The sequence below is a fragment of the Neovison vison genome, chromosome 10 (assembly GCF_020171115.1).
Source record: "Neovison vison isolate M4711 chromosome 10, ASM_NN_V1, whole genome shotgun sequence".
In the NCBI taxonomy this organism is placed as follows: Eukaryota; Metazoa; Chordata; class Mammalia; order Carnivora; family Mustelidae; genus Neogale; species Neogale vison.
Window position 1 is genome coordinate 37,714,359 of NC_058100.1, and position 26,289 is coordinate 37,740,647.

At 43.1% G+C, this 26,289-nt stretch overlaps 1 protein-coding gene across 3 annotated transcripts in view; it reads right to left on the reverse strand.

Moving 5' to 3' along the window:
• The window catches only part of RGS7 (regulator of G protein signaling 7), a 503,370-nt gene that overhangs the window by 258,109 nt on the left and 218,972 nt on the right, over window positions 1-26,289 (reverse strand). For all 3 annotated transcript variants that reach the window (XM_044267012.1, XM_044267013.1, XM_044267014.1), the window contains one exon: window positions 12,278-12,374. In XM_044267012.1, coding sequence (XP_044122947.1) covers window positions 12,278-12,374 — 97 coding nt within the window. The remainder of the gene's footprint in view (window positions 1-12,277; window positions 12,375-26,289) is intronic.

Below are 26,289 nucleotides of genomic sequence, written 5' to 3' on the forward strand. Positions count from 1 at the left end.
GTAAAGAAATCCCTCTCCAGAGATGTATTTACATGTTGTTGGTCATACAGCAATAAAATGTTAGAAAGAGGTTCTCATCTAGGGAGGACATCATAGGGAAAAACTATGGTATTCTGAGTAAAAGACAAGGCAACAGAACTATTCTAGACAACCAACATGGCTGGCAGTCAGAAGTCTTCTGTGTGGACTCGACAGACACACTTTTGTATTCAGACGCAGTTTTCCTACCCTGGAATGGAGTTATTTGGAGGACAAAATCAACTCCAATCACAATAATATTCACTTAATATAAAATAGCAAAATCAGATGTTCAGAAGGCCCTACAGGGAAGCAGGGAACCACTATCTTCCCATTACCTGGAAAGAGAAACAGGTCCTGGTCCTAGTCGATACATCTACCCAAAAAGCTAAAGTCAAATTCAAAGCATCTGGATATTCCTCAACTTGTAATATTTCTTCTAGCATTCTGGTGAAAATAAATAAAAACTTGCCTTTCATGTTGGTGATATTAAATTGGTCCATCCATATTATAAAAGAAATCATTTCTCTACAAATATAGCGAGAGCCCAATAAATGTCTAATCTTATCACTTCCCAGTAGTACGGAGTTTCCAGAAAAATAAGTATCTAGAACCTATGCCAGAGAGTCCAAGCAGCTGAGATTAGATTCTTTACTATTTCTAATCACGTATGGGTGCTGTTTTATAATAAGGAATGAGTGACAGCCAAGAGGGGGTGAAGAATCTTTCACGGCAAAGATCATTTAAATGCCTACCTGATGATGTGACAGCCCGGCCTCTCCTCTTGTTCCCCAGCTTGGCTGACTACGGAGTGACTATGTGCCAGTGACTTCGTCACTTGATCAGAGAGGTGTGGTAAGAAGGTGACAAGGAAAGGACGGGCTTCTTGCAAACGTTCATGTGCAGACTGTGGATCTGGTTAACATTTCTTGTTTTCTCCAAGCACTTGTTGCTATGGTTGTGGTTGTTGTTTTCAGAACTCAACTTTAAGAACTGCCAATATTTTTATTTTTTTTTTAAAGATTTTATTTATTTATTTGAGAGAGACAGACAGCGAGAGAGAGCATGAGCGAGGAGAAGGTCAGAGAGCGAAGCAGACTCCCCATGGAGCTGGGAGCCCGATGTGGGACTCGATCCCGGGACTCCAGGATCACGCCCTGAGCCGAAGGCAGTCGTCCAACCAATTGCGCCACCCAGGCATCCCGAACTGCCAATATTTTTAGAGTACATTTTTCTTTTTTATTTACCGTGCATAAATTTCCCTTCTGCATTCTCCACTTTTCTTTGGGGCATCATAAAAACAAGATATGACAAGTATAATTTCTGCCAACATACTTTAGAATTATTTTCAAAATCAATCTCTTTCTGAATGTCTGTATATACCATGATGGCCATTCCAATGGTAGATTAAAAAAATAAATATAAATTTCACAGTAAGCTGTCAGTTTCAGAAAGGAGCACCTTAGACATTTAGAAGCATCTTAGAATTACCTAGCTAGGCTTACGGGCTCATTCGAGATGACTCATCCTTCCTGTCTTTAAATTGACTCTAAACATAAATAGGGTTGGGTTAAGTCATATAAGCCATTTTGAAAGTTTCTCTCGAAAACATTTAGATGGAAAATACATACTTACTAAAACTTGCATTGGCCTAGTGCATATATAATCAAGCCTTGCTCTTTTCTCTTCTTACCTCTGCAACTATCCACATGGGAAGTTTAAGCCTACACAGGCTGGGCCTCCGTGCCACTAGCAAATACGCATACGACCCTTAGAGGAATAAAGGGAAAGAGGCAGCACATATTTTAACTATTACATTTAAAGGCAACTTGATCTTTTCATTTATTCATTTATTTTAGAGAGAGCATGGGCAACTAGGGTGGGAGGGTGCAGGGGAGAGAAAGGAAGAGAGAGAATCTGAAACAGACTCCATGCTGAGTACAGAGCCCAACACGGGGCTTGATCTCACCACCATGAGATCATGACCTGAGCCAAAACCAAGAGTCAGATGCTCAGCTGACAGAGCCACCCAGATGCCCCAAAGGCAACTTGATGTTTAAGCCCACCTATACTGCCCAGTTTTCATACAGATGATTAAGGCACCACAGAGAACTGTGTACATTATTAGATAATCAAATTAATAATAAAATATAAGTGGTTCCACATCCAGTGATTGTAAAATATCACAGTTTCTATTTCTATGCAATTGGAGTGACACAACATGTCACTTCCGTTGATATCAACCATGTCAAGAGGAAGAGTAGGACAGAGAGGGGGAAAAAACAAAAAATGGTCAGAATGAACTCCAGAGAATTAAAATACTTTTCTGAGCCTTAAGGCTTAAGACCGACAGAATATTATTCAGTCTGGGAAAAGAAAGAAATCTTGACTTTTTGTGACAACAGGCATGGACCTGGAGAACATTATGCTAAGTGAAATAAGCCAGAACACAAAAGAACAGATACAGGACGTCATGAATGTGTGGAGTCTAACCTGGCGAAACCAGACGCAGAGAGTAGAACAGACCTTGTCAGGGACTGGGGAAGGGGGGAAGTGAAGAGGTACTCATCAAAGGGTACAAAGTTTCAGTTACCCAAGATGAATAAATCTTGGAGATCACAGTTCCTAAACACAATACTGGGTACTTCAAAATCTGTTAAGAGGGTAGCTCTCATGTTAAATGTTCTCATCTCCCCCCGCAAATAAATAAATAAATAAGACAGGAGGAAACTTTGGAAGGTGATAGATACGTTTATGGCACAGATACTGCTGATGGTTTCACTGGTTTACACTTATCTCCAAAGTCATCAAGTTGTCTACATTGAATATGTACAGCTTTCAATGTTACTAATACCCACATACATAAAGCAGCTTAAAACGCAAAAAAGACCTGAGGCCAGCCAAAGCCACACAACATAAGGACTATTAGACAACTTTTCTGACCGCAAACTTTGGTCTTGCCAATCAGTGGTAAGTTGTTTATACGAGAGCACGTTAAAAGTGACCGCTTCAGATGAGGGATGGAATTAAGTGGCAAAAGAAGGACAACAAGATTCAACCCCATAATTATCAACATGCTTGTGATGCAGAACCTTCTCAAGCTAATAAAAGACAAAAGATAGAAATACACAAAATGTCAAAATGGCTGAGCAGAACTCCCTCTAATTTCTACCATTTTCTCCTCCATATACAGTGCTTGATGATTTAGAATAGGCAGCAACTTTTTTGGCTCCTGAGAATTTGTTCAGTAAGTTCAATCTTCAAACATGTTAAATAACCTGATTTAATGGGAATATTTTTATTTGATGGCTGCCAACAGGCAGTCCTGCAGACTTTTCTGATCTCAGTGGACTGCTTCACGGGCATGGTCCAATTCAGGTTTAATGAAAACCTATACCACTTACAAAAAATTGAGAAGAGAATTCTGGTTTAGTTCTTGCTACAGAAAATAACATTGGAAACCCAGTAATTTCACAGTCAACTGATTGAAGGAAATGGACTCATAGAATAGGCAAAGGCTTATTTATTTCATCACAATCTAGAATAATTGAAATCTAGAGGGTGGTGGGTATTTCTAGAGATATTACCTGAGGTTTGGCCAAGTGTTGGTTTTAAGCTTATCTATCATAAACACAGTGATGGCCTCATCCCACAGTTTTCCATAGTGCATAGAGCATGACCCATTTTGAATAAAGCAGGCTGATGGGAGAGTTTAGATTTCATATGCTGACTGATTCTCAAAGAAAACCACTGGAGTCTTTATCCCTTAGAGTCAGATCTCCAGACATAGAATAGTGTGATGTCCAGTCACTTAAATGAGGACTTTAGGGTTCACCTTGAACCCATTTCTCTTGCTGCCCCAAGTGAACTGAGGCAACAATCCTGCAGGCCAGGACTCAAAGAGAAGGCATATATGAGCCACATATTCTGTGCAGCCCTAAGTGCTTCTGCTCCACAGAGGTCCATCTCTGGTCCCCTGATTTTCTCCTTCCACACAAAACTCCAGAAGAGATCTCATCTACTCTGCTTCTCACCAACAATCCACCCAGACTAGATCTCATGTACTCGTTGTATTACTAAATACCCATGAATTCCAGATATAGATGTATATTCAACAGCTGGACATTTCACAGGGTTGTTCTATAAGGATCTGAAACTCAAGGTGTTCAAAGCTTACCATCACTTCTCCATCATCTCCACGAAAACACAGAGAAAGAAAATTCCTGTGTTTGCCAGTTCATGTGCAGAAGGTATCATCGTGCATTCATTGTCAGGTCATAAATACAGGTGTTTTTGTGGGCAGTGGCTTCTTGATTAACCAACCTGGCCTCTCACTAATCCCTCCCCCTCACCAGCCCCCATCTTGAATTCTGGTACTGAACTAATGAAGTCCCTTCTAAGCCCTCACAATTTCTTATACATCTGATTTTTTTTTTCAATTCCACTGGCCTGGTGGGTCAGGTTGTCAGAATCTTTGCTCCAGACCGCAGCCCCAGCTCCCACCCTTGTCTCCCTTCTCTACAAACAAATATTTACTCCCTACATTTCCCCAGAGAAACCACCACGAAAAAAATTTGGTGACCCCATTTCCCTGCTTAAAAATCACCAAATGCCCCTGACTCGTTACAGGATCCCTCAAGATTCGTATTACTGCTTTCAGTTCTGACTTCCCCTCAGGACCCCACATGCCTCACCCTGGGTCAAGGTCACTGCAATCTGGGAAGTTCTCTGAGCTTACACGACCCTTTCACACCTTGAATTTCTGAACAACTGCTCCCCTTTGGTCTGGCTAACTCTGATTCATCCTTCACAATGAATCTCAGATGTCATCATCTCCAAGAAATGCCTCTGACCGCAAGAGCCCGGGTTAGACTTCACACACTCCTCAGCACTCGGGGCGTATCCTGTCACCAAAATTATTTCACCTTGTTGTCTCCTCACTGGAGAGTGGCCTCCTCAAGGGCAGAAACAATGTCTTACGTCTCCATATCTCCAGGCCTGGCAAAATGTCCGCAACACAAGAGGCTCCTGAGGCCTGTGTAATACGTTATTAACGAATAGAAATCTAGAGAACCACCTCAAAACACCATGGAATTCGTGCCCAGGTTCTTGTTCTTGTGATTTATGTTATAAATCAAGATAATATCATTAGACTCCAGAGACAAAATTTTACACAACGGAGAGGCCAAAAACACTGAGAAAAGTTCTTTTTAAAAAATCCAAATAATCGGGGCGCCTGGGTGGCTCAGTGAGTTAAGCCACTGCCTTCGGCTCAGGTCATGATCTCAGGGTCCTGGGATCGAGCCCCGCTTCGGGCTCTCTGCTCTGCGGGGAGCCTGCTTCCTCCTCTCTGCCTGCCTCTCTGCCTACTTGTGATCTCTGTCTGTCAAATAAATAAATAAAATCTTTAAAAAAAAATCCAAATAATCTTCATGTGTTGATGAAGCCACACAATAGTGTAACGCCCTTCACAATCCATATGAATGCAAGTATTTCCTCTAAAATTACAATTATTAGTTACCCACTTAACAAATATTTAATGAACATCTCCTGTGTTAGATGTTCTTGGTTTATTAGACTCTAAAACTCTATAAATGTCCATGATTGTTAATCAATAAAAAATCTACATGTAAATAATATTCAATATTATTATAACATATTTTCCAGAAATAAAGCACTAAAAAAAGCCCTATTTCAACATCTTGATCTTAAGCACCTGAAAAAACTACATTGTCAGTTTTAAATCATCCAGATATGCATGCAGCCATGGCAAATGGTATAGTAGTAAATACTATCAAAGATGGACCAAATGCCATGAAAAATGTAAAATTAATCATTTCCTCTTATTCATAGGCTCGTGCTCCATCTGGATTTGGATCTATATTCTGCTTCCATTCTGGGCTGAAATACAAAGGATTTGTGGCTGATGTGAGTGTCATAGTTTGCCTTACCAAATATTTTCAGGCAAGAGATGAATAAACACTGTAAGTTACAGGATATGAATTCTAGGACAGTAGTTACTCACGGGAATAAGGCTTATGAGATTCATTCAGAGAAAATCCTCAGCAAAATCTACAAATACTATATTTTTAGCTTCATAGTTATTTTTCCAATTTGAAGACACAATTGTATAAAAATTGCATGAGCACTTTCGTGACGCTTCTTTTGCAATAATATTTGAGCTTCATCTTTCATATTGTGAGGAGAGCTTCAGGTCAAAGGCAAGATGGAGCCCCAGCTGAATGGTGAGGATTCTGGGCAGAACAACTCCTAAGTATACAGACACTTCTCAGATACTTCTGGATTCTTCTCTACCTTCAGAACATGACTCAAAGCAATTTACAGTATTAATCCCTCCCACCCTTTCTGTTTCAAACACACAAATAGACCCCAAATGAAAACAACATTTTATCTTGTGTCTTTTACAGACAAAAAAAACAATTCGAAGAAAAAAAGAAAGTTATACATCAGTGAGGAGTGAGGTGAGAAAGTACCAATAAAATGTTCAATTTAGCAAATGAGCGTCCTAGAAACTAGAGGAATCAGGAAAAGGAAAATATGGGTTACACATTTCTTGTTGTTTTAAAAATGGAAAAAGTCAAGTTTATCTTCAAAGACAAAATTTTCTTAGTATTTATTACTTAACAAATATTTGAGACCTATGGGTCCTCTCCTAAGCAACTTAATGAACTTGATGTAAATGCCCTTGATTTATATTTTGCAAAAGTTAACAAAGTAGTATGTAAATAATCATTTCTCTGCCTACTCTAAAGGCTTCTTCATCATTATACCCTAACTTCATAAAGATATTTCTTTTGGCAATTCAGGACATGTAATTAGGGTTCTTGGTTGAAGATCCAATTACAAAGTGAAGGCATTTAAGCAGTTTTGCTCCCACAACTGACTCCCCCCCCAATTTTAAAGATTCCATTTATTTATTTGACAGAGACACAGCGAGAGAGGGAACACAGTAGGAGGAGTGGAGGAGGGAGAAGCAGGCTTCCCTCAGAGCAGGAGACCAATGTGGGGCTCGATCCCACGACCCTGGGACCATGACCTGAGCCAAAGACAGATGGTTAACGACCGAGCCACCCAGGTGCCCCCCTCACAACTGACTTTTTTAACCATTGTGAAAAGAACTCACCTGAGCTGATTGTACTTGGTTGAACCTTGAACACCAACACATACGCAATGTGTCTATTTCTCACTAAGAACATTAGCCCGCAAAACCCGGAAGCGTAGATAAAACAGTTAAAGAAAAATAGTTATCGGGTCTCCAAGATTAGAAGATTAGAAGACGCCAATCCCATCTGTACCTATATTTTCAGCTCAGAAATACAGATTGCCTGGATGCGTTTCAGCCCTAGATACCTGCAGGGAGGGCTCAGAAACTTGCACTCCTAAGAGCCTCCCCAAGGAATCTGCTCCAGATGCAGGAGAAGTCCGAAACAGAAAAGGGAAGTGAAGAACTGACCAAAACGACAGGTAGAGGTTTTATGGGGCAGGGGGGGGGTGGGTGGGTGGGTGTGTGTGTGTGTGTGTGTGTGTGTGTGTGTGCTGGGGTGGGGGAGGGGCCATGCAGTCCCACCGGAAGCGTGTGAGGTCCCAGCACTGTGTCCCAGAAGGCTGGGACAAGGGCTGCAACGCCACGGGACGCCCAGGACTTTCTGCCCCTCTCCTCCTCTTCTCTCCTCCCGTGGTCTGTTGCCCTCAGGCGTCAGACAGGTCCGCTTCGCTTCTCTCCGCACCGGCCCACTGTCCAGTCCCCAACTTTACATGATCTCAGTGCCAGACACGCACACACGGAGCTGAAGTTTGGGAGACGCAACAGAAAGAATCCCGGGAAAGAGAACTGACAGGCCAGGCTCTGGTCGGCCTTTACCTCCGAGCTCACCTGCTAAACGGGACGGGTCCGGCCGCACACGACTGTCAGAACCGCCTGAGCTATTCCTGCGGGTGAGGAAGCAACCTGGGGAAGACACAGTGTGATCGCTCCACCCAAAGCTATCTCCTACCCCACGGTTCAAGGATTAGCGTGGGGGATTCATTCAAAGACTTTCCTCCTGATCTTGGCACTACAGAAACCAGGAGGCCAAAATCAAAAGTTCTAAGACTAAATAATTAAAAAAAAAAAAAAAAGGCTTGGATGTTTAGTTGGAGGAAATGCGTTTATCAGGACAGGATAAGGTAAAGAAATGAAAACCCAAAAGCCTAAATCACATCTATATTATCTGTGTCATAAGATTCTTGGATGGGATCGGGGTCTGGATCTGCGATGCCGTGAGAAGGTAGGATGGCGGGATCACCTTCTCATCAGAGCTGTCCTCACCAGAGGCAGGTGGGGGCCTTCCTTGGCCGCTGTGACATACACGTCATGCACAGGTGCTGCCAGGGGTCACTGGACATGTCCGTCGCTCCACAACTTGAGATGCTGAGCAGGTTCTTGGGTGGGGAGTGAAGGAACCAGATTCTTCTTCCAAATCCTTTCTCCTTCCCCCAAGCAAAACAAACACAAGAGAAAAAAAAAAAAACAAAAAAAAAACAAAAAAAAAACAGGGGCGCCTGGGTGGCTCAGTGGGCTAAGCCTCTGCCTTCAGCTCAGGTCATCATCCCAGGGTCCTGGGATCGAGCCCACATCGGGCTCTCTGCTCAGCGGGGAGCCTGCTTCCCCCCTCTCTCTGCCTGCCTCTCTGCCTACCTGTGATCTCTGTCTGTCAAATAAAAAAATCTTAAAAAGAAAAACAAAAAAAACCACCCAAAACCAAAAACATTTAATGGGCAGGGATAGGCTTGACTGAGGTCAGATTGTAGAAAAGAAAAAAAAAAAGAAAAAATGAATAATAATAATCAGGGCCTGTGAAAGCCCTAGAAAGATCCGCACAAGCAAGTTGGCCACTGCACCCAGCGCCCTGGGTAAAACACAGGTGTTGACCTGGAGCCCCGGCCAGCCCTGGGACCCTACTCTTGCGCGTCAGTGTTAAGGCTGAGGCTCTGATGTGGTGGGTTTGGGGGGGCTCATCTATTACGTTTCTAAGTAGATTTCCAGATGAGGCCGACGCTGCTGGTCCCTGGGCCATGTTTTGAGCATCAAGGCTTTAGGCTTCAGGGAGCTTCCGCGGGAAACCTGAGAGCACCGGATTCACAGTACCAGAGCCGCCCACCACCCTCCGCTCACACACGACGTCACTCATTCACCACAATCCGTTTCCGGTTCTGCTACGGGCCGGGACGTCAGCGGATGCGCTCCTTCTCTAGGAGCTCTGCGGTACACCGTGAGGCACGCCTGGAGGGAGGAGGGAGCGGCGGGCAGGCGGGAGGGCAAGCAGCCGGTGGCGAGGGGACCCACCAAAGGACATGGGGATTCATCCCTCATCCCTGTAGGAAGTATCTGGGGAGGAAAATGATCACCAAAGACGAAAAACTGCTAGGGAAGTAGACAGGGCTTCAGACCCTTATAATGCGGGGCTATCGCGACGAAGAGGTTGGTAAATCCTAGATGTTAATACTATTATGTCTGTTAAATCTGCAGCAAAACAGATCATCAGACCGGGAGGCAGGGCTCAGGAAAAGTCTCGAGGAAACACAGAATGACAAGTAGACACTCATCACATTACTATGAAGATGTCATCAATACCTTCCTTATATAAGGGCTACCTTGTTTCATGCCAGTGAACGTTAAAACAAGTCCCCTGGTTCCTTCTCGATCTATATGTCCCATCTTACTTTTTTTTTTTTTTAAAGATTTTATTTATTTAGTTGACAGACAGAGATCACAAGCAGGCAGAGAGAGAGGAGAAAGCAGGCTTACTGAAGAGCAGAGAGCAGATGTGGGGCTCGATCCCAGGACCCGGGGATCATGACCTGAGCTGAAGGCAGAGGCTTAACCCACTGAGCCACCCAGGCGCCCCCCATCTTACTTTTTAATTAAGATCTTAATTCTGTCAGCTGAACATTCTTCCAGGAGAATGCTACATCGGAGCTGTATGAAATTTTACGGAACCGTAGGGGAATGGCACAAGTGAGGTATTTACTGCTCCTTGAAGAACTCAACCAAAAAATTTTAGAGTCACCGTGAAAACAGGGAACTCGAACCTGCAGCCCCGCTTAATCTGAAGAGCTAAACTTTCCTTGTGCGGCCATTTGTGTCTACGGATCTCGTCATCAAACACTGCCGGCTGCCGCGCCCTCACACAGGCCCGCGCGGGGGACCTGGCCATTGTTCCCAGGGCAGAGGGCTGGGATAACCCACAGCGCCCATCTGCGGGATTCTGACTGCAGTGCAGTGTGCAACCTCTGCGCGAGGAACTGCAGGAGGCCACTTCTCTCACTGGTCATCAAAATATGAGGGCTGGTCATGTTTGGGTTTAGGTACAAGTTACCTCTGTAAGTCACTGACCCTAAGGCGCTTTTACGATCTTCTAGAGGATGCAGGACAGGATACAAAAATATAAGCCAAAGTACAGCACAATAACTGCTATAAGTGAAGCAAATAGCAAGGTTTCGTTTTTTGTTTATGAGAGCGCAGAGAACGAAGGCTCAGGATGGTTTTCTCCAAAGAGCTCTCTGAACTAGCTTCTAAAGAATGGACAGAATTTCATTTTGAAATGACCCAGAAGTCAGGAAGTGAGTCAGAGAGAAGGCAGAAGGCCCCGGACGTGAGATGACACAGGCCATCATCAGAGGAGAGCAAGAAACTGGGACAAAGTGGGCATGAAAGGAAGGCAGTGGCAGGAAAAAGAGGGTGTATTTTGTGAGACCACATGTCTCGTCTGGTCCCTGTTCTCTCTCCCATTCATCAAAGAACAACGCAGCCCCCAAAACCCAACAACGGGGCCTGCCTGTTTGTATTCTGGTCCATTACCCTCTCACCGAGGCTGAGGGCCTGCTGACCATCATTCTTCTTTCAACTCTTGTTCACGAGCAAGTACAATGGAACGCTTGCTCAGGAACCCCACGGAACCCTTGCTCAGGAACCCCACGGAACCCTTGCTCAGGAACCCCATGGAACCCTTGCTCAGGAACTGCACGGAATCCTTGCTCAGGAACCGCACGGAACCCTTACTCAGGAACCCCATGGAACCCTTGTTCAGGAACTGCACGGAACCCTTGCTCAGGAACCCCACCAAGCAAATCCTCCACGGGCCCAGCCCAGCGTCCTTCCCCTGACTCGCAGTGAAGGCTCTGTTCTATCTGATTCTACTGCTTCTCCGTGCCACACTAGCCCAGGCCTAGCACGCCTCAGTCCCACAGCTTGGGCCTCCCCCGTTTCCTGGAGCCGGAGCACAGATTTCCAACTTGCCACCACCATTTCCTCAAGTCACTTCCAAGCAAACCGCGGGGATTCCCTACTTCTGCTAAGGACTCCTTAGTCTCACAGTAACCCAATTAAAAAACAAAACCAACGCCCCTGGGTTGTGTCCTCTTATAGCCTATATGCCAGTTATTTAACAGATGCTCCTGTTTCCCCCTCTATCCCTTCGCTCCCTGGATATGAGAATGTTGGACCCACACTCTTCCTACACAGGCCTTGGAGATCCTGGTGACAGCGGCCTTCACTGAACGCCATTTTGCCCCAAGCACCTTCATCATAATGTCCTCTGCGAGAGCGGGAAGACTCTCCATACCTCAGAATTAGACTCTTGGGTTGACTTTCAAAGACCCTCATCGTCCGACCGCAGACCGTCTGTTCCAGCCTTTCCACACATTTCTCTCTCTCTACACATCCTCACCCCGGTCACCCAATCTGCAGCCACAGCTGGGGGTCTTGAAGCTGACAGGGCTACTCACTCACCAAACTCAGCTCCCCCATCACCGCTGTTCAGGAATCCCCCCTGACTGATGGTTTTCATCCTCTTAGGGCTTAAACATATGACCCTGAGATCAAGACCTGAGCTGAGACCCTGAGTCGGATGCTTAACCCACTGAAGCACCCACACACCCCTCGTCCTCCTCATTTTATACATAATCTGACCATGTGGCTTCGTACATCTTGAAGATCATGTTCTGTTATTTCCCATTTGCTCATCACATCTGTGCCACGGACCCGGAGTGAGGTAAGGTCAGGATTTTCACTTTTTTGTTTTGTTTTACTGTCACTCCAAGGATCTCACATGATATGGAACGCGGCATGGGTATTTCCTAAGAGTTACTGGACAAGTGAGTCAGAGAGTTTCTACACTGAGTGGCGAGAATTGATTTTCAACGGTTATGCCGAAGGTGCTCGAGAGAAAAAGCAGCTCTGTGCTGAACGCACACTTACCAGAGAAGACGCTAGGTATCTTGGAAAGAAAGCTTTTGACGGTACGAATGGGAATTCCATTTTTTTCATCTTGCATGCGTGCTATGACGTCTTCCATCTAAATAACAACAAAATAATTAAAGCCTTTTAAAAATTGAACTTTTTCAGAGAAATCAGTTCTCATAACAACATTAACACCAGTTCTGCCCAGCTAAGTGTAATGCCATATCCTTGCCTTTCTACACTTTTTCACGTTGATATTTTTAGTTTGGTTAAAAGATGATGGAGAAAGCAGTAAGAAAGGTGACCATTTCAAGGTCCAATAAGCTACTAAAAGGAATTCTGTGCTTTGAATATTACTTCTTTCCTGATTTCACATTCCTCGGGTATAAAGGTTGAGATAAAAGAGTGTTTATTTTTGAAGCTGTCAGAAACCACTGTCACAGCAAAATTCTCACTTCATTAATGTTATCTCTGTGGAACTCAGTGCAAAAGAAAATAGAAGCCTGAAAAGCGTCCGTGTGGATTTCCTCCTCCAGAAAGAGAGTTTCTGTAATTTGGTTCAATGTGAACTTCTTTAACTTGCCCATAAATGTAAGACCGATTGCCAGAAACTGCTGCTTCTCCCACCTGGGCATTTACGGAAGTGTGACACGAAACACACACACACACACACACACACACACTCACACTCATGATAAAATGAATGTTAACACTTTCTGATCATTTCATGAATTCTGCTGTATCTGGTTATTTCTGGTTAGTAGACTCTCTTTTGCTTTTGAAAACTTTTCACCATTGTAACAAACTCTACTTCACAAAGCCTAATGTGGAATTCAGATCTGAATACCATTCATTCCGATCACAATCCCTGTGTGTTTCTAGGCTGTGGCACGCGGATGTCCACAAACGCACCGAAGTCGGATTATGGAGCTCGACATCCATTCACTCATTTACTCATTCCACAAACAGATCATTTACTCATTCTGGATCACCGACTCCAGACCAGACTTCCCAGTGGGCACGGTGGATATGAACATGAATATAATACAGTTGCTGTCCTCAAAAGAAGTCACAGCCCAATTGAAAACCATGGTACAATTTGAGTAAGGTTTGTAGTTGACCCAATAATGTTGTACCAGTATCAATAACCTGTTTTTGGTGATTTTGCTAGGATTCTAGAAGATGTTTACGTTAGGGGAAGCTGTGTGAAGGGCATCTGGGAATTCTACAACCATTTTTATATCTTTTCTGTAAGTTTAAAAGTATCCCCCCGAGAACGTTAACAAAATCACAGTCTAAACTTTGTATTGGTGAACTACCGAGTTCCTGTCAACACGGTTCACGATGTCTTTCAACGGAGACGTCTTACTTGCCTGGATAAGTACTTTCAGATGTATTAACGTGAGAAATGGTTCACCAGACACTGGAGATGTGGGGAGAATGGGTTCCTGAGTCAGGTTTGCGTGGGACTCGGCTCCTCTTGTGAGCAGAGTCACCTGGTTTGAGCAAGGTGAGCGACCTAAGGCCGCTTCCTCACCTTTACATGGTGATACTAATATTACAGGCAACTCCTTCAGTGTGTGTAAGGTAGGGTTGGGGCTGGGTGGGGGGTAAAGTATTTTCAGGTTAAATGATACAACATATATAAAGCACCGTACATAGACGATAAACCTTGGACTTCAAATGTCTACAACCTGCTTCCCCCCCCCGCCATTGCTTAGGGATGTTTATTCCCCATTCCTCACGTTTTGGGGGTTTCGTTTGTTTTTATTTTATTTTTTTGTATTTTATTTTGTATTTGTATTTTATATTATTTTTGTATGTATGTATGTATTTATTTATTTTTAATGTAGAGGGAGGACCACTGTCTCACTCCCCTGCCTCTTCCTGTGCCTCACACCTGCCATTCCAGGGAAATTGGGCCGACTTACCAGGTGGAAGGGTTAGGAATGAGAAACTGGTCATAGGCCCATCCCCCTTCAGTGGGGAAGCCCACATGCCCCTCTGCTGGTGGGAAAGGCCTGCCCTAGTGAGGGAGTACGAGGGATCAGGATTGAGTTTGGGGATTAGAGTTTTATGTCTGTGCAAACATTCTTCAAAAATAGCTTGATCATCACAGCAATGCAGGTGATACTCTGACCCTTTCTGCCTTATGCTTTGATTGCAATTCTCAACTGGTTTGTAATTCAGAAAAAGGAAGGTTTTTGTTGTTGTTTTTGTTGTTTTGGGGTTTTTTTGTTTGTTTGTTTTTTGTTTTTTGTTTTTATTGGCCCTCCAAGGAGCCCAGCAGTAGCTAGATCTTTTCATGCAATAAACACATCTTGTCTAAGTACAGAAACACAAAAATAGTCATACTTTTCTGTTTGTTTTGTTACTGTTTGCCTTTCATTCACCTGACAGTGTCCAGGAATGAAGAAGAGGCACCTCACCTTGTCTAGTGCCAGCCTGCGGACTCTTGCATTATTCATTTAACAGTTTAAACCAGGTCAGATCAGACAGATGGGGAAACTCCTCTGATGCCCCTTAATACCTCTGTGCCTCAGGATGTGGCAACAATCGCCTGTGATAACTAGAACTCAACTAAAGTTGGTAGGAGTAGAGAGAGGTGTTTTCTCTGTAGTCAGACTACCTCTCGGTTCAGTGGATCACTGGATCCAGAAAAACGAGATCAGAAATCTGGGAACTGAGAGTGAGCTCTGTGCTTGTACTTGAAAAGTTTTAATCTTTCTGAGCCATAATTTCCATAACAGAAAAAAAGTTAAGCTCCACATAAAAAGAGGATTTGTGTTCTAAACTGAAAGTGTGGCCACTGAAATGCAGTCAGGTGTTTTTATCTCTGTTCAGATATGACTTATCATCATGAACTTTACCATGGCCTAGAATCAGCTAAAAACAAAACAATGAAAGAAAACACAAAGGGGAAGACAAAGACAAGAATGATCTGGTTTCCAGAAGCTGAAATCAGTCCAAAAGGCCACATATAAAAACACACCCTTGGGGCACCTCCTGGGACAGTTAAGCGTCCACCTCTTGGTTTTGGCTCAGGTCGTGATCTCATGGTGATGGGGATGAGCCCCGAGCTGGGCTCCACGCTCAATGAGGAGTCTGCCCGGGGCTCTTTCTCCCTCTCCTTCTGCCCCTCCTGCTTATTCTCTCTCTCTCTCTCTCAAATAAATAAATCTCTAAAACATATACCTACTACCTACATACAAACACATCCATCTTAGTTAATGCAGTTTCCTTACACACCCAGCTGGAATCTATTTCTGTTTATATTACGCGTGGCTTGAACACACTAGATCTATCTGCTTTCCCACTACTGGCAAGAGCAAATCGGGTGAGAAAGAGAACGTTAAAAGCAGACAAACTAATAGACCAAGCTGGGCAGCAAGAGGGATATGACGTTCTGCAAAGTAACAGTACTAAGTACCAAAATTCTTTGGGACAATTTAAATGTAAGGCCAAAGGACTCAGATACTGACACACCCCACATCTATTGACCGATCCCTCTGTTACCTGTCATCTTTATCCATGTGCCACTGAATTGCAAACGGTTAGGCTGTTTCCACTCTCTTAGCCCATTTCTAGGTGAGGAAAATTTCAGCTTGGGAGGACAGAACACTGAGCTCTGGCTGGGCATGGCTGGGCACTGAGGCTCTCTCTGAGTCTTACTTTCTTCCCTTTCCAATAAGAAGTTAGATTGGTAAGATTTCTTCTAGCTACAAAGTTACATAAGTCTGGAAATAATCATCACTGTTTAGAACTGGTTAGGTCTCCTCACTGAAGTCAAAGAGCCAGTTCCCTATCAGAGACAAAGAGATGAGCCCGTTAAATTGACCAGGACCTTTTAGAGATGGCTGCCCACTGTCAGCACCTTTTAATAGCAATGCAGAGAGCAACGTGATTAAGAAGACACTGAGGCCAGTCAGACGTAACTCTGAATCCTGTGCTACCTGCAAGCTGTACAAACAGGAAAGATACTTTAAAACTCTGAGACTCGGTTTTCTCATCTGTAAAATGGAGATGATAGCATTAAATACCTTATCAGGGCTGAGGACAGATGAAACAATGTTAATGAAATGTTTACCCATAATGCTACCATTATCATCACAATCACCTTTGTCCTCATCAACATAAGTTTCTTCCCTCATCACTGCACTAGGAAGCCCCAAGTCCTTTTCCTTTCTTTGACAATCCAGCTGGCAAAGACAGCTGTGGTTAAATGCCAAATATTTATTAGAAGCAACCAACTGTCAATCACGAAGTAGACAAGAGATACCCATGGACAAGCTCTCTCTCAGATTTCTTATAGAAGACTGGGTTTGTGTTGTCCCCCCAAAAGACAAGGGATTTGATTAGAAGAAATGTCAGGAAAAACATTTTTGCATATAAACAAGGGACTATGTAAACCATGGAAAGATAATATTTAGAGGAAAGGGAGAAATGAGATTGCACTCACTTTTGACAAAGTGAAAATACCTCTGCTGTCACAGCTTCTTGATGAATTTGCCTCTTGAAGTTTAAAGGGTTGAAAAATTGAATTGAGATTGAGGCCTCTGCAAAAGTCATCTTTTTCCCTGTGCAAACTGATCCTCTGTGTGTGTTAAAGGGTAAAATTATTGTCTCTTGCAAAGTAGTTTTGAGATTATCAAAACCTGTTCAAAAACTTGAAGATTATAAAATCTTCACATTTAATTATTATCTTATAACTGCCTTTCTCCCTTAGATGTGAACTTCTTGAAAAAAGAAATCTCATCTTACTCATTTTTGTTTTGCTAATGTATAAAATGCCTGGCCCGTAGGGAAGGTTCAAAAAAAAAGGGGGGGTTACATTGAATTTTTGTTTATAGCACATGTTAATTTTTCCAAGACACAATGCAAAAAGTGCATGTTAAATTGTTTGGGATGCTTGAGATGTTAAAAATGGTTGGTTTGTGTGTGTGTGTGTTTTGTTGTTTACCTTTTCTCTAACATGTGTTGGAAAAAATAGGCTGGGTCAGAAATACTGGGACAGAAGAGCTTCCTGGACAATAAACTAAAACATTATCATTTTTGTTTCATTTTATGCAGGGATTCTTCAGCTGGTTTATGAGAGGAATTTCTTCCTTCAAAAGAGGAGGGAAAATCAGAGGCTGTTTGTGAGGCTGTCTTCCTGCTCGTGGCTGTGAGACTCAAGTTCACCGTCGTGCATGAGCTCCTGAGATAAAAGGCGCCGTTGAACCCCAGCACACGGCTCTTCTTCCGGGAATTCATAATTAGCCTTTCCTTTGGAAGAGTTTAGATGTCATTTCAATGTTTGTGATATATTTCAAATACTGCTCAGGTTCAACAGCGCCCGCCCTCACACTCGGCGGAATGAAAGAGAAAGCGAATTATGCAGGTACATCTCGGAAGAGCATTACTAATTCAAAAGGGGCCTGCCAGACAGGGGACACCCACATACCGACGAAAACAAAAATCTCTGCCTTGAAACCGTACCAGTTTCATAACATTCTAAACAACGATGGCAGTTTAATTAAATTTACTTGTGGTTATGTTTGCCAGAACTTGATCGTAGTATCAGGACGACTGATTTCATTAAGCCGGCAGCTTTACGCAGAGGCACCCTGACTGTAGGCGAAGGAGAAATGAATTAATCAAAAATCTCAAAGGAAGTTTTCCAACTTCTTGTACTCCACCATTAAGCACGGGCATTTGGAAATATAAAGGAGAGCCTGCATAGGCATATTGAATGTTTTTTCTTCCTACGTGCACACACTTTGGAATTACCGTGTGCTGTCATGATTTCACGTGCGGGCTAAAGGAGGAGCCGAGTGGTTTTCAGATACCTTAGAAAAACGGGCGGTGGCAGCTATTACATAATTTAAACCTGCCTATTAATTCTTTTTCCTTCAAGAAGCCTTGCTAAAGAAGAATACGATTTGCATTTCCGAATTCAGCGGTGACAGAGAGAAAGCAGAGTCAGCTTCTAACGAAGGTTCAATAAGAATAATGAGGTTAAAATTTGCAACCCAACTGTTTTCTGCTACAATAATTCAATTAAAGCTGCTTCTAATTGGGACGATTTTCCCTCACGTTACAGTTGATGGTTGTCAGTATCTCAAATCAGAATTACTTTTTTCCTGTGAAAAAGCAACCATTTTCATGAATAATGATGACTTATAAAATACACACATAAAATCCAGGTACATGTAAATCTGTCCTAGTTCATCTTGAATGCAGATTTATTTTTTCAAAAGCAGTAACTTACGGGAAAAGGTAGAGATTTTATGCTTTTGTGATTTTACGGAAATAAAGATTTCTTTCTTTCTTTTGTTGTTGTTGTTGTTTTGTTACTGTTGAAAGAGACCTCCTACATAACAACAGAGAGCCAAAGACAAAAAGTGATTCAGGGAAGAACCATGGGGCAGAGTCCCCACAGTCTTCTGAAATAGAGAGAGAGAGAGGACCTCGAGCAGGCCCCACACCCAGTAAGAGTCTGCCGACACCACCGGGCTTCACCTCACAACCCCGAGATCACAATCTCAGCAGAAATCAAGAACTGGACACTTAGCAGACTGAGCCGTCCAGGTGTCCCGAGAAAGGCCTTTTCTAGTTTATGCATGTCATTTTCCTTTGTTTTTAAATAAAGCTATGCTCTCATCAAGGTCAAGGAATATAACCGCTCTTCTAAATTAATCCATTAAATTAAAACTATGCTTGTTAGATTCGTTAGGGTTATTTGGGTTACAAGAGATCGCGTCCTGACTTAAATCAATGAGTTGTAAGCCTTGTGGAATCCTTTGTGTAACTCGAAGATCAGAATGTGAGTGGGCCTCAGGCAGAGCTGACCTGGAGAACGCTCTCTCTGCCTCCCATCGTGTCCCCTCTTGTGTCTGCCTCACGTCTCTCCACCGACCAGAAGCTTCCCCCAGTTCTCCAATGCACAGAGCAGGAAGCATGGTACCCCTCGCTTGTGAGTTTTATAGTTTATAGTCCGGAATCCCAGGGAGAAATTACTTCTCTCTCTCATTCCCATACCTGAATTTGGGGCCCAAACTATCCTCTATAATGTTAGGGGGTTGGCAGATAAAACAATGGCATTCACCAGTTTTACTCAATAGGAAAAACCTACTGAAAGTCAGAGGAATCGAGCTGTAGAGTAGAAAAAAATATATAAGAGAAGACTAGGGGAGAGAGAGGCCGACCTCCTGCGTACTGAGAGAGCCAAAGACAAAAAGTGATGCCGGGAAGAACCATGGGGCAGACAAGCAAATCCACGGAAGTAGTTTTTACAGCTGTAAAAGGGAAAGGAGATGCTTGGCCAATTTACATATATTATTGGTATTATATATTATTATTATTGGCCATGGTATTATTTGCCCATGAGGTCAAAAAATGCAAGAATATTAAATATCTATGACAGAATAACTTAAGTTTTCAGAATTTTTTGGTTCCTCTGAGGTGTCAATTAAGTTCCAAAAGAGCCTTAATGACTACTTGCTCCTGCAGCCAGAGCTCAAGGAGGCGCGCTTCCAGAGCCTGGGAAAGGCTTCCTGAGACAGGCAAGACTGAGCTGAGCCTAGAGGTAGCCAGGATTAAGCGATGGCAAGAGAAGAAGCGCACAGAACATTCTCGAATCCTGGGTCAGTTGCTTCACCCTGGCTTTAAGATGAAGACGAGCGGGACTCTTGCTGACAGTGATGACCTTTCCAGAACTCCTCCTCCGCCGCCGCCCGCATCCAGCTGTGTGCACCTCTCTGACATGAGTCCCAAATACATTTCCACGGTTGTCGGGTAGCCTGCTTGGCATTCTCTCTGTAATGGACTCCCGTCTACACCCAGCCTTAGTCCGCTCCCTGACAGATGAACTCAGGAATGAGTTGTTTAGGTCGTCCTGTCTCAAAAATTGACTGACCTGACAACCCCACGAACCCTCAGTTACGTTAAGTGACCCCTCAGGTTTCTCCACAGGAAGGCCCCAAACCACCATTCCAGCCTTGTAACTCCCCACGGTCCTCACAACACCTTACACCCCCCCATGCCCGGCTATGGCTCACTACCTCATCTCCTCCCTAGAGTTCTACCTTCCTTTTCCTACCTTGTCTGGGGAAATCTGATCAGACTTCTAGGATAATCTCAACATTGGCTTTCTAACCAAAATCATTCCTAATCCCTTCCTCTGCCTCTCTCGTACCAACTGAATATAATCCTAGCTCCTTTGGAACTCAGAACTTTATTGGAATTCTTCTTCAGTATTTCCCCCCACTTTACTTTGTATGACTTTTGTATAAGCTAATTCTGTACCTATTTATCATTCCTTTTAAAGTATAAATATTTTTTAAATTTTATTTTATTTTTTAAGCATTTCCAAGAGTCATTGTTTATGTACCACACCCAGGGCTCCATGCAATACGTGCTAGAGTATAAATTTTTTGATGATGAGCCCCCACCTTGGCTATCTTGCCATCTGGGGCAGAGACCATAAGGAACTGGTGGCAGAGGTCTTCTTATTTTTCACTGTATGTATTTATGCACTATTTGTATGCTTGTGTGTGTTTTAACCATGAGCATGTATTACCTTTGTCACTATTTTTTTTTATTAGAAATTTGGATTATTTGAGAATGCTCACTTTAATGGGATTAAAATCTTATACTGTAAGCTCTTCATTCAAACATCTCCTGTCACACATTTTGGGTCAAATGTCCCCAGTTGCCTATTGTCATATACTATATTGTAAACATTCTGTGCAGTGACTGGCAGGCTTCAGTAACTCAACTGGTCTACCCAGAGATTACCTTTTTTTTTTCTTTCCTGTCTTTTAAATTCAGAGCTAATGGACTAAACTGTTTATATTCATTTTAAATTAGTCACACCTCATTATCACCCTAGTAGACAGAATCAATAGTCTAATCATTAGCCCTTACTCAGGGCACAGGAAAAATCCTAGTAAGTGGAAAGTCTTTCTTGATAACTTTCTCCATGATGCAGATACCTGATTCTGGATGAGCTCTTTTCCTATTTTAGCTTCTGGAATTAACTTGAAATTCCTCAACCTCTAGGGTTTGGCAGACTAGTCATTCTCTTAAAATAACTCGATGGTGAATACTTAGGAAGCAAATCATGTTAAGACAGCCATTGGTTTGGGTGAGAAGAAAAAGGCAGAGAATTCAGAACATGCCCTCGATTTACTAATCCTCTGACATTTAGCAGGAAGGACCAACAAGAGACGCCAAAGGGCTCTTGAATGAGCTTGCCATTTTAACACAGTCCCACTAACGGAAAGGGCCTCACGATACTGTCAAAGAGCACAACAGCTCAACAACGCCTTTGGAATGTAAGAATTCCTCTACTCTAGTGTTTCAGGTCTTTCATTAAATCTTGGCTTCTCTCTATAGCCATGTATGTCTTCAGTGTTCATAAATTCATCCAAATCTTTCTGAAGCCATTTAAGTTCTATGGCTCCTTGGGTAAGAAATTCTGTAACCAAATAACCTGCTACTTGAAGTCATAGCTCCTATTACTTAATATGTGCCTCACCCAAGTTAAAAGACGTGACCTTGGGGAACCTGGGTGTCTCAGTGGGTTGAGATTCTGACACCTGGTACCAGCACAGGTCTTGATCCCAGGGGGGTGAGTTTGGGCCCCAAGTTGGGCTCCACATGCCTTGCATGGAGCCTACTTAACAAAATAACTAAGCAAAACAAAATAAAAGTTATGCCCTCATTATAAGATGAGGATTCCGTGACTAAGACCTGGTTTACCGTATTTGTAATACATAAATCAATGAATTCTCACCCTGTCTCATCCCCTTTCTGGGATGAGGAGGCCCATCCTCTCACATAGCTCTGCACAGAGCTCCTCCCTTGGCATTGCCAGCCCTACTGATAATGAGAAAAAAGAGCCTGGTGTATTGTTGACCCCTGGGCACCACAGACCCATTTCCAGGAGCCTACGAAATAAACGCTCCCTTCCTCCAATACCTTCCCACTTGGCAGAACAGAAATACACGCTTACTTCCTTCTCCCTCCTTCACTGAAAACCAGAGACGAAGAACTTGTGTATCTCAGCCATCCACATAAAGGCCCTGGGATCAAAGACTTGACGAGTGGCAGAAAGAACTCTCATCATGGTGTTTTGTGATTCAGAAGATGCCACATCGGCTGAAGGCCTAGTACATGCCCGTGAGTCTTGAAACACATCACAAAATTGCAGATTTCATGTTAAAACAAATGATGCTTCTATCATCGATTTCGACCTTCATCATTTCTCTCTGCTAATGACTCTTCACCTCTCCTCAGACATCCCTCAGGAGAAAGCCGCTCTGCCCTGTTTCCTAGGTACCTGTGTTTTCAGGGATCATTAATGTTAAAATCTATTATGGCGTAAGGACATTCATACCTACTGCTCAAAGAGGTGAGTGATACATTTTTGAGCTCTTAGATAAAAATATTATGTCAAAATCATCAGTCATTGAAGTCTTCACTTGATTACAGAAAATCTAAATGGCTTCAAAAAGATTTTGAAGAATATAAATTCATAAGAATTCATAAGAGTAACAGAGACAGGATGGCTATGAAGGGAAGATGGAATTTAAGTCAGGAGACATTAGACTCATTTTAGTGGTTATTTTAAAACATCAATTATTTAGCTTATAATTCAGTTTCAACTTGGGAGTCATCCACAAATCATAAAATGTACTGAAGTCCACCCTTCCATGAATTCAATTAGCATCTAATATTTGTGAACAAAAAAAAATGTCACTGATTGGACATATTGAAGTTGAAATAGCAAGAAAGACGATAAAACCTGACTTTATTTACTCCCTTCCTTCTTCCTCTTAGCCTCTTTAAGGAGCTCTCCCATCGTAACACATCATACACATAACAATATGTTTGGTTAGGGGATGAGGCGGATAACAGTGTAGAATAAAAGTAAACATAGGAGTAGGGATACTGTGTTTCATCAGTCCAAGAAAGAGAGGACCACATAGTCATTATTCGCACTCAAATCTATAGAGATTTTCAGAGAAGGACCTGAAAGTTCTTCTTTCAAGGTCTCTTGTCATTACACAATTTACTAAGGACACTTGGCATTATGCGGAGCAAACCTGGGAACACTGGAATAGACAGAGAAGGCAAGAAGTCTGTATGATTCGTTTTTTGTGTTTTTTTTTTTTTTAACTTACTCATTTGTCAGAGAGAGAGAGAGAGCGAGCATGTGCGCACGAGTTGGGGGAGCAGCAACCAGAAGGAGAAGCAGGCTCCCCGCTGAGCAGGAAGCCTGATGCTGGACTTGATCCCAGGACCCTGGGATCAAGACCTGAGCCAGAGGTAGCCGCTTAACCCACTGAGCCACCCAGGCATCCCTGTATAATAAGTTTGAATGGGTAAAACTCCAGAGCCCACCAAATGTCTAGGGACGGTAGAGGGTGCTGTGCAGTCCAGTCCAAATGTGAAACAATGAAATGAGGCAAAGTTAAAGATTCAGCTGGGAAACACACTAGTTCAATCATCATGGGAAAGCTTCCCATCTTAAGCCTCTGTAGGCTTTATCCATTAAATGGAGACAATTCTGCTCATCTCTCATGTTCAATGAGGATCAAATGTTATAGATGTATATGATACATAGCTTAAAAAACTATCAAGTATGATTAGTGAAAAGTACTTACAATAACAAAGAGCTTGATCTCTGATCCATCTTAAACTCACTTTTTTTTTTTTTTTTTTTTGGTCCTTTCTGTCCCCTTAGGCTGCTTAGAGCTAGGAATGTGTGGGAAGTTCTCAGGGTCCGCTCACCATCAGGGAGACTTTGGATACAGAAGAAAATCAAGAGGTTCAAGACCTCTTGAACCTTCCATCAAGAAAGGAAGATGTAGTGAGTGAGGGAATAGAAGAGACACATGATCTCACAGCACTGATCATGATGGGAAAACATGGCAAACTTCCCCAGTTAGAGAGACCAGGCATCTGTGTTCACCGTGGAACGCACTGTTTTCCAACCTGGAACCCCCAGGCAGCTCTTTGCCCACATGCCTGTTGGAAAACCTAGAATCTGAACAGTATCGTCAGGGCCCAGGAGACAGGGGTGTGGGGTCTGTGGGGTCCTTTCTAAGGATGAGGACAAGATGCCCATCCAGTGGTTTCGATGATGCGCAGGTTCAGCTGGTTTAGATGCTGCTTTCGTAAAAATGCAGACGAAACCAAATGACGTCATGCCCTATGAGGCCTCCTTTCTCGACAGGGTTCTGTAAGAGAATGAAGCCCTTCAGAAAAGGAGTGTTATTTTCTCAATTCTCTCAAGGCTGGCAGAGGACTAGCAGCATTCGAGATGCATAGGAGAGAGGTTCATTCATCGCACACAATGGCTCCCTCCGGCAATGAGGGCTGAATATTCTCAGAAAATCCTGGTCGGGAGCGCTGCTCTGGGCAAGACCTGTCAGTGCCTGGAGTCCACAAGCAACAGCCACAAACTAGGTCTAAATTCCACTGAGAAGAAGCACAAGGGCTTTGACTTAAGTGTAGGCAGAAGAGCTAAAAGCAGATATTTTCAGTGATGGGATACAATGATATACAACTTAAGTAACCCACTTTATGGCAAGTTATTTTGTAACACAGAGCCTCAGAGATGTCTCTGGGACAATTTTGGTGTAGGTTGGCCAGGAGTGATCAAAAGGATGGCCCGCAGTCACCTCCACCACATACCGGTTCCCCGTTACCAGAAAGTAGCACACCCACGAAACCTCTTGTAAGCCAAAGCGGCTTCAAGGGAAGAAACCACTACCATTAGTTTATTAGGAAAGCCTTCCGGACATTTTCAGACCCCCCAGGGTAAGCTTTCCTAGGCTTTTCTGAAATCTTAGGTCGCATCTTGCCAAAAGATCCATAAAATAGAGAGAGGGAAAACACAGATGGTCACACGTACAATTCGAAGTTCTGTTGGCTGATGTGCAGACACCGCATGCAGTTCCCGGGGAAGGCACTAGGCGGTGCCACTCTTGCTGCCTCTGCAAGGGCTTGCGGCAAAACCACCCCACTTTTTGCCTTTTCTCGTAAAAACAAAACTCATCTTCGCATTTATTTTGGTTAGTAAAAACAGGTACTAATGTAGGTCTTTCATAAAAGCGAAGTGGCATAAAATTTCTAAAATTGGTGACACCTGTATACGATTAGTGCTTGGGGTCCGTCCAGTCTGCTTAGTCTAAGAATTAATACCCTGCCTGTGACTCTCATTCAAAAACATTTTTTTTTCTAAAAAAAGGATTAGAACCTAAATGTAAGGCAAAAGCACTTTAGGAGGACAAAAGCATAATCACGCCAGTGACGGTTTATCTACTTCAGATGCACACACTAAAAATAAATGTATGTATGTGGGTTTGGCTACTTGCCTTATGTTTCATGTTTTCAAGGTTTTAAATCGGTTTTTGCTGCTGACGAGCTTGACCTTTTCCTCTGCCTGACATTCCTCGGTTTGCTTATTTCATAGATTGATTTTTAAAGTTCAGTTTCCTAGAATTCTTTCGAGATCGATGAATAAATTATAGAAAGGCAAAAGGGAAAGAACTTCCCCCTTTAACTGTACCTTTGCTACTGCTGCCAAACTCAAGGCTCTATAAAGTTAAAATGGACTTTTATTTTTCAGATGCATTTAACAGGCATATTGATCTTCCCAACCCACTGAACAGTTGGTTCTTAAAAGGGGAAAACTCAGTGGGACTTTTCTGGTTCATCCTATGCATAGGCAAGGCTGGAGGTGGAGAGTTGGCAAAGTCGCTTCCTGGCTGGTCCATCTGTGAAAGAAAGTTCTCTGTACAGGGCTTACTGCCACTGTCCATTCATTCCCCCATACTCTCAAGAGAGCAATTAGGATGCATGGTAGATTCATTTATACAAAGTCCCTAAGCAACCAGGTCTGAGCATAGACATGCAAATAGAGACCTTCCAGTCCAGTAACTTTCTTTTATATCCCCCATGATTTTGTTTTCACCATACCAAGGAAATCGGAACTCCTGGTTGCCTTCTTCCTGACAACAGTTCTCAACAATTTCATG